The sequence below is a fragment of the Canis aureus genome, chromosome 2 (genome assembly GCF_053574225.1).
Source record: "Canis aureus isolate CA01 chromosome 2, VMU_Caureus_v.1.0, whole genome shotgun sequence".
NCBI lineage: Eukaryota > Metazoa > Chordata > Mammalia > Carnivora > Canidae > Canis > Canis aureus.
In genome coordinates, this window is record NC_135612.1 from 27294851 (window position 1) to 27316873 (window position 22023).

The 22023-nt window shown below is 49.0% G+C and overlaps 1 protein-coding gene and 1 long non-coding RNA gene across 2 annotated transcripts in view; one reads left to right on the plus strand and one right to left on the minus strand.

The window, feature by feature from the left end:
- Positions 1–3141: 3141 nt before the first annotated feature.
- Positions 3142–22023, minus strand: part of THBS4 (thrombospondin 4) — a 42058-nt gene continuing 23176 nt past the window's right edge. Inside the window, exons 9-22 of the mRNA XM_077866877.1 lie at positions 20670–20738; positions 18595–18747; positions 15413–15517; positions 14780–14887; positions 14347–14506; positions 12347–12465; positions 11409–11461; positions 8615–8808; positions 7522–7700; positions 6906–6954; positions 6612–6808; positions 5721–5893; positions 3897–4036; positions 3142–3363 (exon numbers count right to left, since the gene is read on the minus strand). Of these exons, the coding sequence (XP_077723003.1) occupies positions 3302–3363; positions 3897–4036; positions 5721–5893; positions 6612–6808; positions 6906–6954; positions 7522–7700; positions 8615–8808; positions 11409–11461; positions 12347–12465; positions 14347–14506; positions 14780–14887; positions 15413–15517; positions 18595–18747; positions 20670–20738 (1761 nt within the window). The 3' untranslated portion in view covers positions 3142–3301. The remainder of the gene's footprint in view (positions 3364–3896; positions 4037–5720; positions 5894–6611; positions 6809–6905; positions 6955–7521; positions 7701–8614; positions 8809–11408; positions 11462–12346; positions 12466–14346; positions 14507–14779; positions 14888–15412; positions 15518–18594; positions 18748–20669; positions 20739–22023) is intronic.
- Positions 3414–9582, plus strand: LOC144294848 (uncharacterized). Its single transcript, XR_013362186.1, has 3 exons — positions 3414–4089; positions 5021–5439; positions 6216–9582. It is a non-coding gene; the product is annotated as an uncharacterized LOC144294848 (long non-coding RNA).

Below are 22023 nucleotides of genomic sequence, written 5' to 3' on the forward strand. Positions count from 1 at the left end.
CACAAATGGCAGGATATTCTTCTTTCTCATAGTTTGACAATATTCCATTGTGTATATTTACCACCTCTTCTTTATCCTTTCATCCACGATGAGCACTCAGGTTGTTTGCATATCTTGGCTTTTGTGAATAATGCTACCATACACGTAGGGGTGCAGATAACTGGTTGAGCTCCTGTTTTCCTTTCCTTTGGGTATATGCCCAGAAGTGGACTGGCTGGATGGAATGGTAGATCTATTTTTAATTTTTTGAGGAAAATCCATATTGGTTTTCATAGTGATTGGACCAATTTACTTTCTCACCGACAGTGCAAAAGGGTTCCCTTTTCACCAGATCCTCACCAGCACTTGTCCCTTGTCTTGCTGATAAGACAAGCCATTCTAACAGGTGGAAGGTGATAGCTCATTATGGCTTTGATTTACATTTCCCTGATGTTTGGTGATGTTGCATATCTTTCCATGTGTCTGTTGGCCATTTTGACGTCCTTTTTGGAAAAATGTCTATTTAGTTCTATCCATTTAAAAAAATCAGATTTTTTTAAGTTACTGAGTTGTATGAATTCTTTATATATACCCCTTATCTAATGTATAGTTTGCAAAATTTTTCTCCCATTCTGTAGGTTACCTTTTCAATTAGTTTCTTTTTCTGTGCAGAATTTTCTGAGACTGATGTAGTTCCGTTGCTGACTTTTGCTGTTTATGCTCTTGGCATCATATTAAAAAAAATCATTGCCAAGACCGATGTCAAGAAGCTTTTTCTGTACATTTTTTCCCGGTAATTCTCCATTTATTTATAATTTATTTTAAAGATTTCTTTTAAAGAGAGTGCATGTGGGGCAAGGGACAGAGGCAGAGGGAGAGAAAGCAGACTCCCCACTGAGATTGGAGCCTGTCACGGGGCTGGATTTTTAGGACCCTGAGATCACCATCTGAGCTGAAATCAAGAGTTGGCCACTTAACCAACTGAGCGCCTCAGGTGCCCCAGTAATTCTCCATTTAAACAAGAAGTTTTCTGTAAGTTTCAAGTTTTCTACCCCAGTTCTCAAGATATTGAGGAAGGATGACTAGAAGTAAGACAAAAGAGTGTACCCACTCAGTTGTGTGTCACTAAATGTTTGATGATCGGTTCTCTGGTGCCCTGCTTTGTAGTGTTTGCCAATTTCTATAGTGTAAATATTTCACCATGGTTGATTTCTAACTGTCAACATCTTGACAACTGTCTTTCAAAATTCCTCAAAATTTAATTGTTGGCTCTCCTGAGCTGGTATGTGCTGGCTTCAGCACATCACTGGATCTATTTGCTCTCTGTATTTGATGACTTTTGTCTTCCCAACAATATAATAAGTTCCCTAAGGGATGCAGTTATATTCCTGATCTCCAGTAAGCTGATGGTACTAGCATGGTTACACATGCAAAAGTATCGATTAAAGGAAATTTCCTGTGGATATGTTGCTTTCTTAACGCAACGGCACAGCTAGTAGCAGGGAGACTTGGGGGTGAGGAGGGCACTGGAAGGCCGCCTCTCCTTTCCACCGGTCTCAAGAAGACTCCTGTGGGAGCCATAGGATCGTTTTGCTAAGGAAACCAGGCTCCCTGAAAGTCAGATCAAGATACAGTAAGAATTCATCTTAGATTCACATCCAGATCTGATCAACACATTGGGAGATGAGTGTATTTCGACGATGAGCATGAAATCTCCCACGATTTCACCATAGACTGCCTAGGAAAGTGCCAAAGACTCAGTAAAAGGGCATTAAAATAGTTATAAAGGTATAACCTAAGGGCACTGTTGATACAGTGAGTGCAAGAGCTTCTAGAGTTCCTAAGGGATCAGGAAATAATCATCTTTCCGTGAGATATAGAAAGTTAGGAAAAGGAGTAATATTGAAAGAGGACAATCTCTAACCAAATGAATTTGTCCTTCTGAGTTTTTTTTTTTTTTTTTTTTGGAATTAGGGAAGACTTATAGATGTGGAACCACAAATTGGAAGAAGCCCATGACAGCATGATGGCCCAGAAATCCTTGGAAGGATCCTGGAACAGAATCCCCCCAGGGGGACTCACAGTCCAGCAGAAGGAGTTGGTAGACTGGCCTGAGTTCTGGCCACTGAGCGAAGACCCGGATGCAGATCAGATGTTGCGTTATGATGCAGCATCTGTCTCTACACCTCACGTGTGCAGGCAGCTACCTCGAAGTCCTGTCCCTGTGCTGGTCATGCCTGGGCCATGGGGTTTTCTGACTACTGAAATCATGCTCAAACCGTGGTGACTGTGTTTATGCTTCCCTTAGGATTTAAGATTCCTCTAGGAATTTTGGAACAGAATATTTTACTACCCAGCAATATTCTTTAAAACAGAATTCTTTTTTTTTTTTTAACAAAAAACAAAAACCAGAATTCTTAAGGAGTTTGTAAAAACTCGCCTGGATCTTTGCCTCACAGATGCAGTGGTCAAAAGGCTAGTGTAGCGATGAGGCACCTCCCTGCCCTGCCCCAGGTGATGTCACGGATACCATCGTCGTTCGAGCGTCTGTTGTGAGGAGCCGTTTGAGTTGTAGGAGGGCCTGTATGATCCGTCTACACTACTGTCCATTCAGCCAGCCAGCAAACACGTCCTGGGTATTTACTATATTCCAGGTACTGTGTTGGGCGTGGGGGACGCTGACTATAGGAAGAGGGAGGGGGCCTTTAGCTCGCTGAGCTGACATTCCACTAGGGGGAGCCAACGCTACAAACAAGCCTGACGATGGGGCGGTTGGTGCTGGTCTGGAGGGTGCGTCCTGGGAAGGGGGGCGGGGGGTATGTGCAGAAAGCACTGCACACATCTGCTCCAGGCTTGGTCTGGTACAGTCTTCGTGGGGAAGGTTCTCCCGAGCATGTGTTTTTTTTTTTAGTTTCCTTACCCAGAAGAGGGAGGGAGGCTGCTGAGGCGAGCATGGCACCTCGAGGCTTTGCTGTGAAGCTCAGCCAGAGTGACCAGAGATGGGAGCTCCCTCCTGAGCCTTCTGACTCACGCACTTGCCCAATCTCACTGACTCCCTGAGCAAGAAAGATCCCCCAGCAAGGTCAATACACAGACCTCAAGAACAACAGACTCACCCCCAAAGCCTGAGCCACATGTAAGCAATGTTTGAACAACACGGTGTTTAGAAATTATCTCTTCTTTATTGTCACGTTCATATAAAAAGTCTGATATAGTTGGGTTGGTAAAAGGAAGCCACCGTGTATATAAAAAAAAAGTTGTAGAAGTTAAAAAATATATGGCTTTAGTGTTTGGAAAAGCAGTTACGGATTGCTTCCTTGGCTTAGCTATCCAGGCGATCGAAATTCTGCGTTTGAAACTCTTGGAAGTCCTCTGGGATGGTGTCTGCGGACAAGAACAGGCCCAGGGGTTAGTAAGGCTCCTGCCACCTGGAAGCCTGGCCCGGCTCGCGCCGCGCACGCATCCAGTAGGGGTCACTGTCAGCCCGAGCAACAGGCCCCAGAAGGCTCCACAGCCATTTTCTACCTCAGGCTGCTTTGCAAACTGTTGGCTTAAAGCCCAGGAGTGCTCATTCACGGGCCCAAAGGACATTAGCAGGCAGGAGGGATGGAGTCCGTGATTATGCTTGAGCCATAAGAAAATAAAGGCTGCCCGTAAATGAAATCTGACTGAATTTCTCACTGAACCCCCAAATCCTAAGTCAAGCAGTTAAGTTCTATGCATCTCAATTTCCTCATCCATCAAATAGGAAAAATGAGATCTACCATTTACTTTAGCTAAGCAGGGACTGTTGCATTTTAATGAATACGTGGCGTGAGCTTGGGGCTTCTGAGAGGAAAATGTGCTATAAGAATAAGGTAGTAGGATTTGATTAATTCTAGTAATATTATTGTATAATAACAAGAATAGTACATTACCATTGCAGCGATATTTCAGGTTGGACCAAATGATGTTTTCTTGGGAGAAGCAGAACACACCAAGCCGGCCTCCACGCATGGTGGTGTCTATGGTGACCCCAGAGTCAGCCACCAACTCGGAGCCTTCATAAAATCGCACTCTGCAGACAACACAGCCCAGGCTGGTCACCATGAAGCTCAAACTGGAGTCAAGGTCAGACCCACCTCTTTACTGTTTCATACTCCACTTCTCACAGCCCTGGCCTGTGTCCTCACTGTCCCCCCTTCCCTACTAGATTGGAAGCTCCATATGGTCAGGGACTGGAGGTTCATGCCCTCCCCTATGCTGTCTCTCCAAAGGCCCAACACGATGTTGGGCACAGAGTCAAACCTGATGGGTACCCGCTGAGGAGTTCAAGAGGAATCACAAAACCCACTGCTTTTCTTGAGGTCCGACAGCATCTGGTCGAATCGCAGAATAGTGATCCCCGCTGGGGGCAACTGCATCCCTAAAGTGGGGCCATTTCTGGCTGGCTGTTTGGCATTTTGTGACCGAAGCCAGGGATGCTGAACGGTTCACCTGGCCCTGGACAGAAAGATCAAAACCTGTCCTGCATCCTCTACACTCTGGACTTGCCTCCAGACACATGGGTAGGTGGAAAGGCCATTTGTAATTGACCTGGGACCAAACTTCCTCTTCCTTGTCGACAGCGAGTAGTTTTTGCACCGTTTGAATATATACTGAATTTTCTGTGGGTCAGCTGAGAAGCGATCGAGTACTTTCTTCGGCTTAACAAGAGCTGTTCTCCATTTTAGAAATGAAGTCAGCAGGAGAACAACCTGCATTAAAATGTCACTGCCACTATGTCATTTTGTGTTGTGGTGTAGTTGTGTCTAAGCATTTACGTGATTCTGTTATAAATTACTCTTCTTTCTCTATTAAATTGTTAGGGATCAGATTGTTTTCCAAATTGTCTGCAGGCAGACTGTCTCTTCTATGATTTCATTTTGGGACGGAAAAGGAGGCATCAGGCTTCCTCGGGCTGAGAACGTGATCATCTTACTGTGTGACAAAGAGTACACTGGACTTAATGTCCTCGGGAGAACAAAGCATGAATTAGCCCTCATGATTTTCTTTCTTCCAGCACGCTGCTTGCCTGCCCCGGTCAGGAGATGGCAATTTGTACTCCTTTCTCAGTGCGCTACGTAAGATGGCGTCGGTGTTGATCTGCGAGCTTGAGGAGTGAGAAAGGAAGTACCTGGTCTAAATTTCAAAGGTGCAGCCTAAGCCATTGTAGCTTCTGCGGACAGTTGTTTGCATCTGGTTTTCAAACAGTCCTCTAGGGAAATGAGGCAGCTTGCACTGGCTGCATGAAGGTCGGTTCCTGCCACGTGTGGTACACACAGAGCAGCAAGGAGGCCAACATAAAGTGAGATACAGGCACTGCCTCCATGGAGTTCACCATCCAGCCGGGAAGAGATGGTAAGGGACTCGTTGCAGTGCAGTTTGGAATGTCCATGAAGGAGCCAACACCCAGGCTGAGCCGCATCTCCCTTCACACTGGTGAGTGTGGCAGGCGTCCGTCACCAGTCAAGCACCCCCCTCCTCCAATGCGGAGGCCTCCATGCAAAGAGTCCCTCTACCCCCCAGTTTGGTTAGTCTGAGCTGGGGGTCTTCCTCCCACTTCCTTCCTAGGAGCCAGAGCCTGACATCTCAGAAGTCCTGGTGTGCCCTGGGAGGGCCATGGTGGGCTGGGGCTGCTCAGGGCAGCAGAGGCTCTGTGAGGCTGAACGAGGGTGGGCCTAGCTTCAAGAGCAAGGTGAGGAGCTATGTCCTCCACGTACCTGATGTAGCCCACCTGGGGCCGGTGCTGCAGGAACCAGCGGTAGGACACCTTGTCCTTCCAGCCCACGTTCCTGGAGTCCTTCCACAGCAGCCGGACCTGGTCACTGGTGTCCCCAGTATGCCACAGGGAGTTGCGGAGATGCTCTCCAGGACCTGTCTTAGACTTAACAGCCTGGAAGGGACATAAGCGAGTTTTTATTTTTTTTATTTTTTTAAAGATTTTATTTATTTATTCATGAGAGAGAGAGAGAGAGAGAGAAAGGCAGAGGGAGAAGCAGGCTCCACACAGGGAGCCCAAGGCAGGACTCGATCGCAGGTCTCCAGGATCATGCCCTGGGTCGAAGGCGGCACTAAACCACTGAGCCACCTGGGCTGCCCAATAAGCGAGGTTTTAGACCAGAATGCACAGGCCACCCTTCCTGCTTCCTGGGTTCCTGGGGTGGTGACTTCATGGTTATAATCTGGCTGCCTTTGGATCTGCCCTTTCTATGGAGGTGACCCTCAGCCCTCGAATAATCAGCACTGGCCGATACCCCGCTGACCTCGCCCATGGCTTTCCTGCTGTAACTCCACCGCGCCCCACACCTGTCCTCTGAGGACTTGGAAGTCTGCCTTTTCTCCCAGCAGAGAGCGAGTGCCCACTAGAGCGGACCCCACCGAGAGCTCAGGTTAGCCTGTTTCTGGCACAGTGCACCTGCTGACGTGCCCCCAGGGCTCCCCCAACTCTTGATTCCCCACCTGAGCTGACCTGATGGGGAGGACATGAGTCACCCAGGAGGGAGCTTGTCCACAGGAACGTCCATATGTGAACTAAGTGCCGTAGGCGAGAACAGGCCTGAGAAGGAGGGTGAAGGGCCCAGAGGGGAGGTAAGTGACAGAACGGTCGCTACCTTGAGCTGGATGCCAGGCTCGGCGACAGCGCGGAACGGCGTGGCCTGCCAGTACGTCTGCTCCGTCTGCTTCCACATGACCACATAGAAGCTGGAGCTGTCTTGGTAGCCAAAGATGAAGCCGGCATAGTCATCGTCCGTCTGGGTGTTTACGTGGAAGGTCCCTTCAAAGTCAACTCCGTTAAACGCTGTGTACCCTGCAGGGACCACAAGAAGATCAGAAAAGCTGACCGGGCCCAGGAGGAGCTGCGGAGAGCGGGTTCCATGCACGTGCTGCGGAGGCCCTGGACATACCCACTGCCAGGCCGGGGTCGCTGTTCATGGTCTGGACAATCTCCATGCCCTGCAGAGAAAGTTGAAGGAGTTAAGGGCAATCTGAGAGGGTGGGGAAGCTCAAGGAAGCCCCGAGCCTCCGCGGCGGGGAGCGCTCACGAGGCCTGGCCTCCACACAGCCTGCTTTATCTGAGGAACTGCTCTACCTCGCTGGTGCTCGAACAAAGCACAGCCCTGGGAGGGGGAGAAAAGCTGAACAGAAATGATTTTGCTAAAATGGGAATTAAGAGTTCCTTGAATCAGCTTACTTCTGAGAGAGCATCACTTCTAACGCATGTGACTTGCCGGGTGAGGCTAAAGGCTCGAAGCCTCTCTGTGCCTGCTTTTCGTAGTTTCACAACGAGGGGGGCAGGTGGGAGGCAGTCTGCTGGAGAGCTGGGGGGCATGGCTCTCGGGCCAGACTGCTTCTGCCTGGGTCCCCATTCCAGACTCTCCCTGCGGAGCTCCCGTGAGCCACCACTGCAGACTGAGGGGGCTCCATGTCCTGTGTAGAACGGGCTCGCGGAAGCGCTAGGCCAGAGGCCAAGGGCAGCGCGCCCTCTCCTGTGTGGAGAGCTGCCCACCACCGGGCACCTACTTGGTTCAGCACCACCCAGTTGGGATCGATCTGCGCGTCCCCTTCAGGGTCCAGGACCACCGTCTGGTAGGCTCTGAAGTCAGTCAGGGTGACCTCTGCATTCTCCGGGCAGACGTCGATCCGATCGATGACCTGGTCCTGGTCAAAGTCGGTCTCACAGATGTCTCCCACGCCGTCCCCTGAGTGGGGTGGGGTGGGGAGGAGGAGAGGATCTGGCTCCCGTCCACACTGCCTGCACCACTGCTCCTTCACAGAGACAGGGCTGGGCAAGGAGCCGAAGGGAGCCCCCTCTTCCAGGGCGACCATCTTCAGCCCATGCGGCCCCAGGCCCCACCCTGGAATCTTCAGGGTGGGTTGGTGAACCCCACTGTATGTGACCAAAAGAATTTCCTGGGGACAGACTGGAAGGCAGCTGTTCAAAATTGGTCTCATAAGAAACTCTGAATGTTCTCTGAGGACACTGGGGTTCACCAAGTGGTGGGTCTGAAGGCTGACCTTACAGAAGCAACATCCATAGCGCTTTCGCTGTAACATATGAAAAACCGGGAAATTGTCACCAGAGGGTCTCTAAGACCGTACTTTCTGGTGATCCTTAGGCTGAATCCGGCTCATGGTATGATTTGTTCCGTTGATATGTTATTAAAATATTTCAGCTAAATGCTACCTAGCTGTGGACGGCTGTGCCCTCACCGGCCCTCCAGGGTCCTCACGGTTCTGTCTCCTTTCTGGCTGGTGCACACTCTCCCTGTGGGCCTGGCCCCCGGCGGCCACTGAGGTGATGAGCCCACTGAAGCCGTTCGCGGCTCTGCCCTTCCCTCTATCCTGCTCCTTTCCTGTGGCCCCTGGTGAAAGCCCCTTGGGCAGGAGCACGTGGCTGCTCCCTTGTCGCATGTGACCTCATCCGGGGCTGCTGAGAAGCTGCAAAGCAGCTCTTCTGTGACAGAGTTAGGGGGTTGTGTCTGCCAGCTGTCCACTGTCCACACAAGCTGTGGCTGCTCAGGGAAGTCCTGGGAGAGGCGTCCCACTCCCACCCCAGGCGCCTGGTGGAAGGGAGCCTGGGAGCCGCACGCAGCCTGACGCTAAGCCCACTTACTGTTGCTGTCCTCCTGGGCTGGGTTTGGGACCAGCCGGCAGTTGTCTGGCCCAGGGGGCACCAGGTCTGGGATGCCATCATTGTCATCGTCATCATCACACTCGTCACCAATCCCATCCTTATCAGTGTCCAGCTGGGCACTGTTAATGACAGTGGGGCAGTTGTCTGTGCTGTCCTGATGCCCATCTCCGTCACTGCGGGAGAAAGAACAGGTGGTTTGTGGCACAGATAAGCAGAGAACAGGATAGGAATGAGAGCTGGGGTTTGGGGGTTGGGCCAGAGAACATTTTCCCATTCCTGCGTCTTGTTGAAACAAGTAGATCATATCCTACACTCCAGAGGATAAAGGCTGATTCCCGATTTTGTGACCAGATGCTCCCAATCAGTCCCTGGGGACTATGATCACTTGCCCCCCCCCCAACCCCCCACGCAACTGAGAACCTACAAAGGGAGCCAAGTGTGAGGGGCAGTGGAGCCAGGCCGCTTAGTGTGGATCCTGGCTCAGCACTCACCAGCAGCCGGCCCCTCTGCGGCTCAGTGTCCTCATCTGTAAAATGGGAATAACGGAGCCTACCTCATGGGGTTGTTATAAAGATTAAATATTCACACGACTAGAATTTGGCACGTTACATTTTAGTATGTGGTAAAGCACTTCTACACGCTGGCTCCTGGGAAGCCCTATAATGTTTTCTCTTCCTCTTCGCGTCCCCTGGCCCGCAGACCCAAGAAGGAAGAGAGGTGAATGCCCCGGGGAAAGTGGCAGAGAGGACAGGGCCGCCTCTTCCCGAGAGCTGCGCGTGGAGTCTGGGCTCGGTCCCGCTCTAAAGCTTCTCAGAACCCTCATTCTCTGCCCACGTGACAATTCTTTTTTCCAGGCCTAACGGCCACCAAGGATGAGACTGCCCTGTCCCCAGAGGCTGCCCTGAGCTGATGCAGGCCACACACTTGGAGTCAGAACAGATGCTCCTTTCACCTCATCCACCCATGGCCTGTCCCAGGCTGGGATAGGACGGGGGAGGGGTCGGAGACCTGTCGACGCCCTTCAGGCCCCGCTTCCCAGGGGGGTCCCAGGGAAAATGAGGCCAACCCCGACAAGCAGAAGGGGACAGTGGAATGGCTGTGCCTGCAGCAGGGCTGGTGTTTAAATCTTAGGATCGGGTATTTCCACGCGGCTGTTCTATACAGCCTTGAACATTCTTATGCAAAAACAAGCAGTTCCTGTCCTCCTCCCCAGGGTTCAAGTTTGTGGGAATTAAAATGTCTCAGGATGAGTCATTTATTTTAGGCAAATATCTAGAGGCTGACAGGATAGGATATTTTAGAGATTCCTGGGATGGCTGGCAGCGCAAGAGGATCCACAAACGGGGAACATTCTCGATGTCCACCACTTAGGGAGGGTTCCGGGTGCCGGTCCCACCTTCCACGCAGAAATGGCGACCTCTCCTCAGCTGTGGCAGCGGTAACGCAGGCCGCCATTTGCTGCACGTCACCTGAGGGCCGGCATTCTGCCCCGAGCTCTGCCTAATTTCTCTTTCATTATTACCGGAACCTGCAAGGTACGTTTAATTCCCTCTACTTTGCAGAGAAAGACATCGAGAGTGCAACTGCTAAGGGTGTTTACGTTCACTGGGCCACAGGCACACAGAGGACCGAGCTGGGGCTTCCTAGGAGCTGTCCTTGCACAAAGTTTGGCTCCAGAGCCACTGTGTGCAGGGCGGCCTTGGAGAGGAGGTCGGGAAGGAGAGCCCTGTTTGCCCCTGCTCTGCCCTCCCGAGTCTCTTGATGCAGAGGAAAGGGGCCAGGGCCTGGATGGCAGGAGTCTCCCGGGCAGAGCTGATGCTGTCTATGTCCTGGGTGACGCTCCACAGCATCCCATCCAGGCCTGCGTCTTGTCTTTTCTTTTTTTAAAAAGATTTTATTTATTCATGAGAGAGAGAGAGAGAGAGAAGGGGGCGGGGTGGGGGGAGAAGCAGGCTCCATGCAGGGAGCCCGACGTGGGACTCGATCCCAGGTCTCCAGGATTAGGCCCTGGGCTGAAGGTAGGCGCTAGACCGCTGAGCCACTGGGGCTGCCCTAGGCCTGCATCTTAATAGGACTACCTCCACGTGGGGCGGGTGGGGCGGGGGGGGGGGGGAGGTGGTGACAAAACTCATTTGCCCAGAACAATCCCACCGAAAATAAGGGACGCAGAATGAAAAAAATTCCAAGGACAATGAAACGACAGTGATCTCTCAAACTGACAGCTTTCTATTTTGGGATCGTGGTGAAGCTTTCCTGAGTTGAACGAACATAATGAAAACGCTAAGCCCATTGAGCGCCTCTAGGTAAGGGCAGCTGTAACGTGCACTCTTCATAAATTAACTCAGTCTTCACAACAGACCTATGAGCTACATGGCACCATCATCCCCGTTTTTCAGATGAGAGACAACTGAATAACAGAGACTGGTGACTTGCCTAAGGTTAGGTATTTTGAAGTGAGGGGTCTGGGATGTGTAGCTGGCTGGGCATCCGGAGGCCAACTCTGAAGCACGATGCTCTGCTGCTTTTCCTGTAATAGAATCTCACTCACTAGAATGCTCGGTGGCCCCTTCTGACCCCATCACTTGAATATAGGGAGCGTTCGAGGAGGTGTGGTAACCCTGACCAGAGGCGGGCTACTGTCCCACCAGTAGCTCAATCTCTCTCCATCCATTCAGAGAGATCCCAAAGTAAGGTAGCGGCAGATTGCTCTCAAAGCTAAAATTCTCCCCAAATTTTTCATCTGGCCCTCATGCAGCTGGGAAAGGTGCCATACCTGTCCTGATTGGTGTCACAGGAGTCCCCAACCAGATCGTTATCCACATCAGACTGCAAAGAGAACAGAACAGGTTATTATTTATGCCTGGGCCTTCATGCACAGAATGTTCCAGAGAAGGCAGACCTGGCCCATCATCACTGCATCTCAGGAATTATTTCTCTGGAATTGGGTTGGTGCAGAACTGCAAAAGGACAACACCATATTGGTGTAGGCACAATGCTGAATTGTCAAAAAAGCCTTCCAAAATATCAAGCCACATGGCTGGGCTGCCTACACACCAGATGAGCTGATTGGAAAGGGCGCCGGGGCAGGAGGGTGGCAGGTGGAGACGTGCAACTCTGGCACGGGCCGGAGGGGAGCCAGCCAAAGGCCTGGGGACTAGGCAAACCGATTTTGCTTTCCCTCCGCATGTTGGAATTGAGCCAGAATGGGAGTGAGTCACAGAGGGCAACAGTGACGCCCCTCTCTTGGGGCTTTAAAAATACATGACACAATCTATCCAATTATCCAGACAGGAAGGAGGAGTGAGAAGGGAAACAACACGTCGCTGACTGAAGTGCATCTGAAATGTCCATACATAGGCTGTGTAGGGGTTTGGAGACTAAAAGGACACAAGGCGCCCAATGGTTAGATGCCATGTTACATTTTCCTTCCAGGAAAACATCATTGTTGTTTTGGGCATCACTAACTCCTGCCACTAATCTTACAGCAGTCTGCAGCTTGTGGGACCCACCCAGAGGGCCTCAGACTTCCTGTAGCAGTCCTCCTAGCACCCCCAGGCCTGGAGTGTGCAACCCCATCAGCTCTGCTCCAGGAGGCTGTGGCAATGACAAGGAGCTGGGCCAGTGCGCTCAGCTGGTTTTCTAGACAGTGTTCTTAAAGAATCTGCACAGGGCAGCTCGGCCTAGAGTCTGAATCCCCCGGACGGTACTCACCTGGTTAGGGTTGCTGACATCAGGACAACTGTCACAGGCATCCCCCACACCATCACCATCCTTATCCCGTTGGTCACGATTGGGAACTCTTGGGCAGTTGTCCAGAATGTTTTTTATTCCTACAAGAAAGGAACACTTGCCTGAGTCAAGTGAACATCTCAGGTGGGTTTACAGACTTCTAGGCGATAAGAGATCAGGCCTAGATGCAGGCACGTAGTGAGTGACTTCTGCTGGGGCCATCCTCCCGGAGCCGCTACCTTTTGTCAGCAATTATCTGCAAGTGACATCAAAGGGTGGATTCTGGGAGACTTAAAAATGAATGATGACCTGAGGCATTTCTCCACGGAGTTTTAAGTTGTCCAAGACATCTATGGCAACCACTGCAACTAGATGAGAAGGTCACGAGGGTGAGATGGCCTGACCCTGGAGGAGGGCTGGTGAACAAAGACTGGGACCTGAGGGTTGAGGCAGTGGTGTGCTGGAGCCAGGCCCACTGTGCCCCTCGTTTCTCAGCTTTTGTCTCATCAGGTCCTCTTATACCAACTGCTTGAAATCAGTCATGGTGGGAATGGGATTTATCCCACAGAAACTGGCCAACACTACAACTTGGGGCTTTTTGGTTTTGTTGAGCTGGTTCACCAGCATACCACTGGCTCTGGTCGTCCATCAGGCTTGCAGAAGATGAGGTAATGTTTTAGGGAGGTGTAGATATTCTGGAGTGGGGTGTGTGGGGGGGGTGGGTGGTAGGAATGGGGGGAGGGGGTACACATCTGGGAAGGTTTTCCTTCAAGGCCCTTGTGATGTGAAATGTTTTTTAGAAACTATCAGATCCAGTCTATACTTCGATGACAGTCATCTCTATGTCATGGAAGCTATACAGAAACAAATGTCCTTCAGCAGGGCCTGAGTGGCTCAGTCAGTTAAGCAGCTGACTCTTGATTTCAGCTCCAGTCATGATTTTAGGGTCGAGAGATCAAGCACCATGTGGAGCTCAGTAGGGAGTCTGCTTGAGATTCTCTCTCCCCCTTTCCTTCTGTTCTTCCCCATCCCCTGCACTTTCTCTTTCTTTCAAATAAAAAAAAAAAAAAAAAAAAAAAAAGGCCCCAAACATGTCCTTCTTCACATCAGGAGAGGCTCCAGAGCTCAAGCTGTGCTCTAGGGGGTGCCATTCACACAGCCCACACTAGAAGGCCCCTTCAGCGGAGCTAGGAGCTGGGCAACGTGGATCTCCTGCCTCCAGGCTCTTCCCAGAATAGGCAGGGCATGGACACGTTTCCCAGGAGACGTCTGATCCTCTGCTGGAGGAGCCTGACCCAGGTGTAGCCGGTGACCCTGCTCTTTTGAGGCCCCTCATTCAATTCTCTGCTTCCAGGACTCTTATGCATGCAGAAGGATGGTGGTGGGGGTGGTGGGGAAAGACACACTTTTTCTAGGAAGACAGATGCCCTACAATGACAAAGCCCTGACAAGACACAGCTTGAAATAATTCCTACAAAATTTCTGGCAATGATGTAGAATTCCAGAAACACTCGGGGTATTAAATAGCAGAGTAGATTAGGGAGAAACAGGTGGGCCAGAGGCACCCAGATGGCTCATCCAGACTTGTGATTTCAGCTCAGGTCATGATCCCAGGCTTGTGAGATCAAGTCCCAAGTCGGGCTCTGCACTGGGTGTGGAGCCTGATTAAGATGCTATCTTTCCCTCTCCCTCTCTCCCTTGCCCCTCTGTACCTCTCTTTCTCTCTTAAAAAAAAAAAAAAGAAAAAAGAAAAAAAGAAAAAAAGAAAAAAAGAAAAAAAAAAGAAAAAGAGAAAGAGAAAGAAAAAGAAAAAGAAAAAGAAAAAGAAAAAGAAAAGAAACAGGTGGGCCAGACACCGGCCACAGGTAACCACGCAGTGTGGGAGCCCTTCTGAGTCAGCAGTTCTATTTGTGCTCCTAACAGAGAACGAGGGCAAAAGGACAAATGAGTCCCAAATGAACGACAAAGTGAGACAAGCCCACCATCTCCATCCATGTCGTCGTCACAGGCATCTCCTTTCCCATCCCCATCGGTGTCTTTCTGGTCATTATTTAGGATATTCCGGCAGTTATCACAAGCGTCCCCAAAGATGTCTTTGTCACTGTTCCTTTGGTCCACGTTGTGAGTCAGGACACAATTATCCTAAAGGATTGGAAGGCCAAGCATTTACTCAGGCTCATTGCTGGTCCTATAGTGGATGCCAGCCAGCCTCCGCAACGCCCCAACCTTCCCCAACATCCCCACCCCCGACCGGTCACACGCAGTCAGAACTCAGGATAGAAGTCACAATGCCACAGGATCGCAGGCATGGAAACTAGTATTTGGGATGAGTAATAGAAACAGGTGACTTCGCGGGCTTCCTCCCACGATCCCTGGAATGGGGCACTTCACAGGTCCTCCTGGCAGGGCAAGTACCTGCTCATTCAGGATCCCGTCTCCATCAGCATCCTCGTCACAAGCATCCCCAACGCCATCTCCGTCTGCATCTTCTTGGCCAGAATTTGGCACATACCTGCAGTTGTCCTAGGGAGAAGAAACAGCTCAGAGAGACGTCTCTGACCTTTTTCCCAATTTTATTGATGCATAATTGACAAAACTGTAATATACTTGAGGTGTACAGTGTGATTATTTACCATGCACGTATATATGAAAGGGTTCCCATCATGGAGTCAGCACATCCAGCACTTTGCATACTGACCATTTTTTTTTTTTCTGAGAACATCTAAGTTCTGGCCTTTCAGCAAATTTCAATTAGACAATACAGTATTATCAACAAAACTCACCATGTTTTACATGAAATCCTCAGACATTATCCATCTTGTCACTGTAAGTCTGTGTCCCTCTATCCACTTCTGTTTCTCCACCTTCGTCTACATCTGTCTTAAGTCAGAAATGATTTCTAACCTCAAGACTGACGGCAGCCGCCTGACTTTATTCCTGATGGCTGTTTTGCTACGTTTGAGATGCAGCTACGTGAGAAATGCCATGGAGCCCATAGAGTCTCCCCGCCATGGGAGGTGTAGTTTCTTTCCTGTGTGCCGCCCTTACCTTCTTGCAGTTCCTGGCAGAGCAAGGCAGTTCTTCGTCAGGGTAACTGTCAATGTCCACGTCCTTCCCGCAGATGTAGCCATCACCAGCCCAGCCGACGCCACACTGTGAAGGCAAAGCCCAGCAGGGGCTTGGGGAGCTGAGCCCCGTGGGAGGTGGGGGGCTGACAAGGGCCTCTGCGCTGTACCTGTGAATCCCTGCTCCCCTGTGCGCATTCCCAGAGGCAGTGCCCACAGCCACACAGCGTTGTTGGGGAGGATTTTAAAACTGTTATTTTTTTGAATAGTCTAGTGAATCAAAAGGTTAAAAGGGACACAGAATAAAAACTCCTTCCCATTCCTGTTCCCTTGACTCGGGCAATGCATTCTTCTTTCTCCCTCACTCCTTCGCTCCCTCCTTTCCTCCTTTCCTTCCTCCCTTTCTTTCATTTGACAGAGAGCATAAGCAGGGGGAGTTGCAGCCAGAGGGAGAGGGAAAAGCAGGCTCCCTGCCAAGCAGATAGATGGATGCAGGGCTTGAACCCAGGACCCTGGGATCATGACCTGAGCAGAAGGCAGACACTTAACCCACTGAGCCACCCAGGTGCCCCCATTCCTCCATATGCTTTAATTAAGAGATATGCCATGCACAGATAAGCAAACACACATTCTTTTTCTACCTTGTCTTTTGACACAACTGAGAGCACACATACCCACAGTTCTGCACTTTATTTAAAAAATTGATATCATACCTTGGAACTCTTTCCATATCACTGCATGTAGATTCATGTCATTCTTTTTAATGGTCACAGATCTATCATACATAAAGTGGTGTGTGTGCGCCTCCATGAATCTCAACCAGTCCTCTACTTGTGGGTGGCTGTTTTTTTTTTTTGTGTGTGTGTGTGGCTGGTTTTTAAAACATTTTTTTTTCTCTTGCAAATAATGCTACAACAAGTAATTCTAGTACATTTGTCATTCTGCACCTGTACTGGTTTCTTAGTGTGAATTCCTGGTTCAAAGGTTATTTGTAATTTTGAGTTACTGTGGAAATGTTCCCCATGGGATTGTCTCATTTCTTCTCCCAGCAGAAACGATCATTCTTGAACTACAGTCATATATTTGACTTTTACAGTCTTCTAGATCAATTTCCACCAAAAGAAAAGTGCTTTACCTCTACCTCTTCCAACATGCTTTACTCCTACTCATGCCCTTTTAACAGGAAAAGATTCCCACAGGTGCAGAGCTGGGCCTGCATGGTCTCTTTGTCCCTGGAAAAGTCTACCCAAGTATCTTGCCACCACCAGCCACTGACTTCATTATCAGCAGAATAGGCATTAAGAGTTACCCTACATTGGAATGTATAACCATTGTCTCCAATCCTTACAATGACACCGCAAGGTCATTGCTACCCACTGTACCAGAGACAACTGGGCTCCTGAGCCAGGATCAATGGCAAACCAGAGAGAAAAGAAATTAATTCCCTAAGTGGTGCCCAGGGCAGAAGGTGGGACCAGATTGCTCAGTCCAGGAATGGGATAGGCACCTGCAAAGGGGGCAGACAGGAGAGCAGGAACACAGAGGAAGGGGACCAGGAAGAGACTGGGGAACCAGAAAGGCAGGCAGGGGGCAGAGCATCTGAGGAACAGAAGCAGGGCCAAGGGAAAGAAACTTTCCATGAACCAATGTTAAATTTCCTGGCCTTGCTAATCAAAATAAGGTGATTGAAGACCAATGACTTCCTAAGTGGCAGCCTGCCTGTTCTCAATCGTCCAGGCTCTCCTTCTGTAACCAGAGATTTAGAAGGCAGGAGGCCAACGACACCCCTCCCCTTAAGTGCCTCTATTTCCGCTCAATTGCTTCAGCGGGCCTTCAGAAGGCCTGGAAAGCTCAGCCATGGGGTACAGTCCTTGACTCAATTTAATGAAGAAAAAATTTCCTCTAGGAACAAATACATTTTTAATGAGCCATTTGCTGGCAGATTAAATTATTTTAGTAGTCACACCAAGTATATTAATCCTTTACCATCTGTCGTTGTGCCTTATTACAAATTCAAAAACATATTAAGAGCCCCATCACCCACTATCCCAGGGAAGTCATTAATTTGTTCACAGAAAATTAGGATTTAAACATAGATCTACCCTCGCCTCTCGGTGGTAATAAACATGTCCAGCAACGGGAATTAGGAACATTGGGGGGGTTTCCCCTCTGACCCAACTTGCTCCTTTGTCAGGACCTCATTATGGACTATCTGTGCCGCCAGAGAGGACGGATGTTATTACATTTCTTTCTCAAACTTAGTTCTCATTCTTCTTGTTTCTCCTATTTGAAAAGCGATAGGCTCACCGTAGAAAATTTTGCGAGCATGACGTTAGAGAGAAGTCTAAGTTTGGGGTATCAGGAGGAGAGGAAAGTCTGTCCTGCCACTCAGAGGTGATCCCCGCGAACCCACAAATCCCACCATCTGCAGGGCCACCTGCCAAGGGCCTGGCCTGCTGGGAGGGAAGGAGGGGACAGCAGCTCAACGGCTGACTTCTCAGCGCCCAGAAGCCCTGAAGACTCTGGAGCCTGGGACTTGGGAGGGGGTGGCAGGGTCTCCTTCACCCAGGCCCCACCACCCGCCTGGCACCGTAGCCATGGCCGCCTGGGAACCTGCTCTCTTGCCGGCTACCTCCCCCCGATCGGCTCCAGGGTTGGGAATGCCCAGGCGGAGAAGGTGGCCATCCCTGCAGCTCTCCCTGAGCCCGGTGGGGATGGGCACAGAATCGTGCCATGCCCCCTCCTGCTCACTGGCAGACATAGGGCCTCCCTGAGAGTTTACAGCTGCTTGCACTTCGTTGCCACCTGCTTCCTGGGATGCCAGGCCCCACTGAGCACAGCCACAGAGGACGGCAGGATGCCAGCCAGCTGCACAAACAGGGCGTGGATGCAAGGGAGGGGAGGAGCCTCCTTCTTGGCCCTTCACAGAGGGGGCTGGATGCGGGGGCCCCACTGCTAACCACCCGAGGCCTAGAGGGGGAGCAGAGGTTAACTGGGCTTCGGAGTGCTCTCCAGGAACTCCACTCACCCTGCTGCTATTACATTCTGTGCTCTCTCAGGGGGAAAGTTTCCACTTGTGAGTACTTATTACTGGGAAGCAAGGAGTACCCGAGGAGGGGTGGCATTTAAAATGGAAGAGGGTCGAGCAAGTGACAAACAACTCACCACACAGGTCACATCCCCCTGCCTCTCTTCGATGCACTGTGCATTCACGCTGCAAGGATTCAGCTCGGGATTTCTGCAGCTTCTCTCAGTTCTGCATCCCCTTGTCTGATCGCCGGTGTACCCTGGCTTGCAAGGCCCACAGCGGTAAGATCCCTGCAAGGAGCCAAGATCAGAGGATGGGCCAGGGGCTCAGGACTGTGAGCAAAGCTATTGCAATCAGGTGTGTTTTTATATGTACTCAATGATGCCTAGGGTTTTTTTTTTTTTTTTTTAAGATTTTACTTATTTATCAGAGAGAGAGCACATGTGGGGCTTGATCCCAGCACTCCGGGATCATGACCTGAGCCGAAGGCAGACACTTAACTGACTGGGCCACCCAGGCGCCCCAACGATGCCAAGATTGAGTGACACTCGTGCCTGCCTCTCCACGCCCATACATATCTTATAAGATTACGGGAATACCCAGGGAGACACCAGCAGCCTGGAGCCACGCTGGCATGAGGGAAGAGCACCGAAGGCAGAAGAAGGCCAGAGTGAACCCCCGTCACTGTGATCTGCCAGCTGCACTGTGGATGACACAAGGGAAAGGGCTGGTGGTGTCAGTGAAGCCCTGGGAGGTGGAGTGAGAATTTATTCTGGGGATAAGGGAGATGGTTTGATGGAGAAGCAGGTTAGGGTGAAAAAAATGTTTTTTTTAACCGTTCCATTGGCTTTTTAACAATTGAGTGACAGAGAACAGGTGTACAGGGAAGTGTCAGTGGCCTTGCCCCGAGAATTCTTGATGAGACGGCTGCTATGGAAGCAATCTGGCAAATGACCCGTCAGCTCCACGGCAACAGCACTTCCAGGGCCAGCCATGACTTTTTTTTTCAAACAGCTTTACCGAGTTAAAATTTACATTTCATGAAAGACACCCATGTAGAGTATACAGTTCAATGATTCTAGTCTCACAATCCCCTACTTGCCAAATCTAAAGGATGCTCTTCAGTGATTTTTTTTTTATCTTTTTTTTTTTTTTTTTTTTTAATTTCCTTGATCTATCAGCCTTACTGGACTGCTCCATTTGGCTGGCTCTCTTCTTTTCTTTACTCCTGCTCTTTTTTTTCTCTGCCCATTTCTGAGGTTCCCTGGAGATCTACTTTCTAGGTCGTTTCAAGGTCTAGTTTCCTTCCCCCAGGGTGGCTTTAGGTATTCCCTTTATGCCAGCATCTCCCAAATCTGTATCTGCAGACTAGGTGAGCTAGCCCTGGTGAAAAGCAAAGAAATAACAATCCCCATCAGCTCCCCATCAGGCAGCAGAGTGTGTAGATAGGAACATAGGCTCTGTAGCCAGACCAGAAGCCTTAGGAGACCATGACTTGGCCTTGGCCCAATGGCCTTTTCCATAGCTCAATGTCTTCAACTGTAAAATGGCAATTAATAGTGCCCAGTGACAAACTTATTGGGAGGATTAAAATAAGTGACTTGTTATCTATAAAATGTTTTTACATACAAGGAAACTAGGAACCTAGAGATGGATTATCTTTCCAAGGGATGTGAAGCTGGAAGCCGTCTTTCCATCATGTTGATGGTTTTCTGAGTCACATCTCTATTTTGGAATCAGTGGACAAGAACTTTCGAAATTAAACCATACCTAAAATATATACATTTTAGACACCCCAAGGGCTAAGCATTTTAATACAAATGACTTTTGAAAAGATTTATAAAAATAATGAACACTATTTGGGGATTGTGTCATCACCAATAAAATGCATATTCTCAACTATATAAACTCAGAAGCCCTTCACATTTTTAAAATATAAGAACAATGTTTTATTCAACAAATATTTTTCTGAAAGCCCAACATGGCAACTCTGATTAAAGTCTGGCACTTATAAAGTTTTTCTTATATAAATATTACTTATTAAATTACTTTTACATGAAAAACCATTTTTCAATGTAAACTTTTATCTTCATTTGCCAACCAAATATATTGTGCCCATCTGTTCTATGTGTGTTTTGGGGGTTACGACTTATAAACATACATTTGTTTTAATAACTGGTCTGCTTTGATATCATCCATGAAAAATACTTACCAAGGTGTTAATACAGATAGAATTGAGAACACATGCTCCATTGCGACACTCATCAATGTCAGTGCAGACCTAGTGCAGAAAAGTTTAAAGAGATACTCTGTTTAAGCAGAAATGCAAATAAATTTTGCTTTGCTTTGATGCCTTTGTGTGAAGGTATGGGATTTCAGATAAAATGATAATAGGAGCATCACTCTAGCCGCCTCCCTGTGTTTGTATCAGTCTGTACTTAACCTAATTTCAAGTGATAGTTGCTGACTTGGTATTTCAAGTTGTTCAGAAACACAGCTTGTATGGTTACTCTGTTCTACAGCCTTTCTACTTGGGAAGGTTCTTCTCTATCCTGTTCGGTACTCCATGTACTTCTACCTGAGGATTCCTAGCTTTCTTCAATTCTGGAGGATTCTCAGCTTCGCTCTGCTCCTATTCTTTCAACTCTTTTTTTGGAACTACAATTAGACAAATATTAGACTTTCTCATTAATCTCTTCTTTTGCCTCTTAACTTCTTGTTCCTATTATCCATCTCTATTTCTCTGTGCTACATTCTTTTTTAAAAAAGATTTTATCCATTTGAGACAGAGAGAGAGCACAAGTGGGGAGGGGGGCAGAGGGAGACAGAGAAGCAGGCTCCCCATTGAGCAAGGAGCCTGAAGTGAGGCTCAATCCCAGGACCCTGTGATCATGACTTGAGCCAAAGGAAGATGCTTAACCAACTGAGCCACCTGGCTCCCCTCTGTGCTGCATTCTGCATGGTTTCCTTAAATCCACCTTCCCTTCTATACATTCTCTGATAGCTGTCTTGTCCATCTATTAAGTTTTGTGGGGTTCTTGTTTGTTTGCTTGCTTCTCTTAAATAGGCTCCATGCGCAGCTTGGAGCCCAACACCGAACTTGAACTAATGACCTTGAGATCAAGATCTGAGTTGAGATCAAAAGTCAGACACTGATCCCACTGAGCCACTGAGATGCCCCCCCCCCCATCTATTGAGTTTTTAATGTCAATGATTACATTTTTCATTGAATAAATTTAACTTGACAATTTTTCAAAGTTTCTTTTATTTCCCACACTACGCTATTTTTAAATTATGGTATATTTTCCTTCCTTTTTCTCTTTATCCATTTGAATTGTTTTACATTGATCATATTTCCTCATGGTAGCTTCTTCAGGTAAATCCCCACTTTTATTTATGAACATATGTTTAGTGGCCCCGTTTTCCCATGTTCTACTGGCACCTGAGTTTCAGAGTCTCTTTACCAGTGGTATGGTCTTGACATTAGCCAAGCTCCTGGGGATTTTACTGCTCCAGAGCTGATTTTTATGTTAATTTTCTGGCTTGTAGTCCCACATTATATGTGT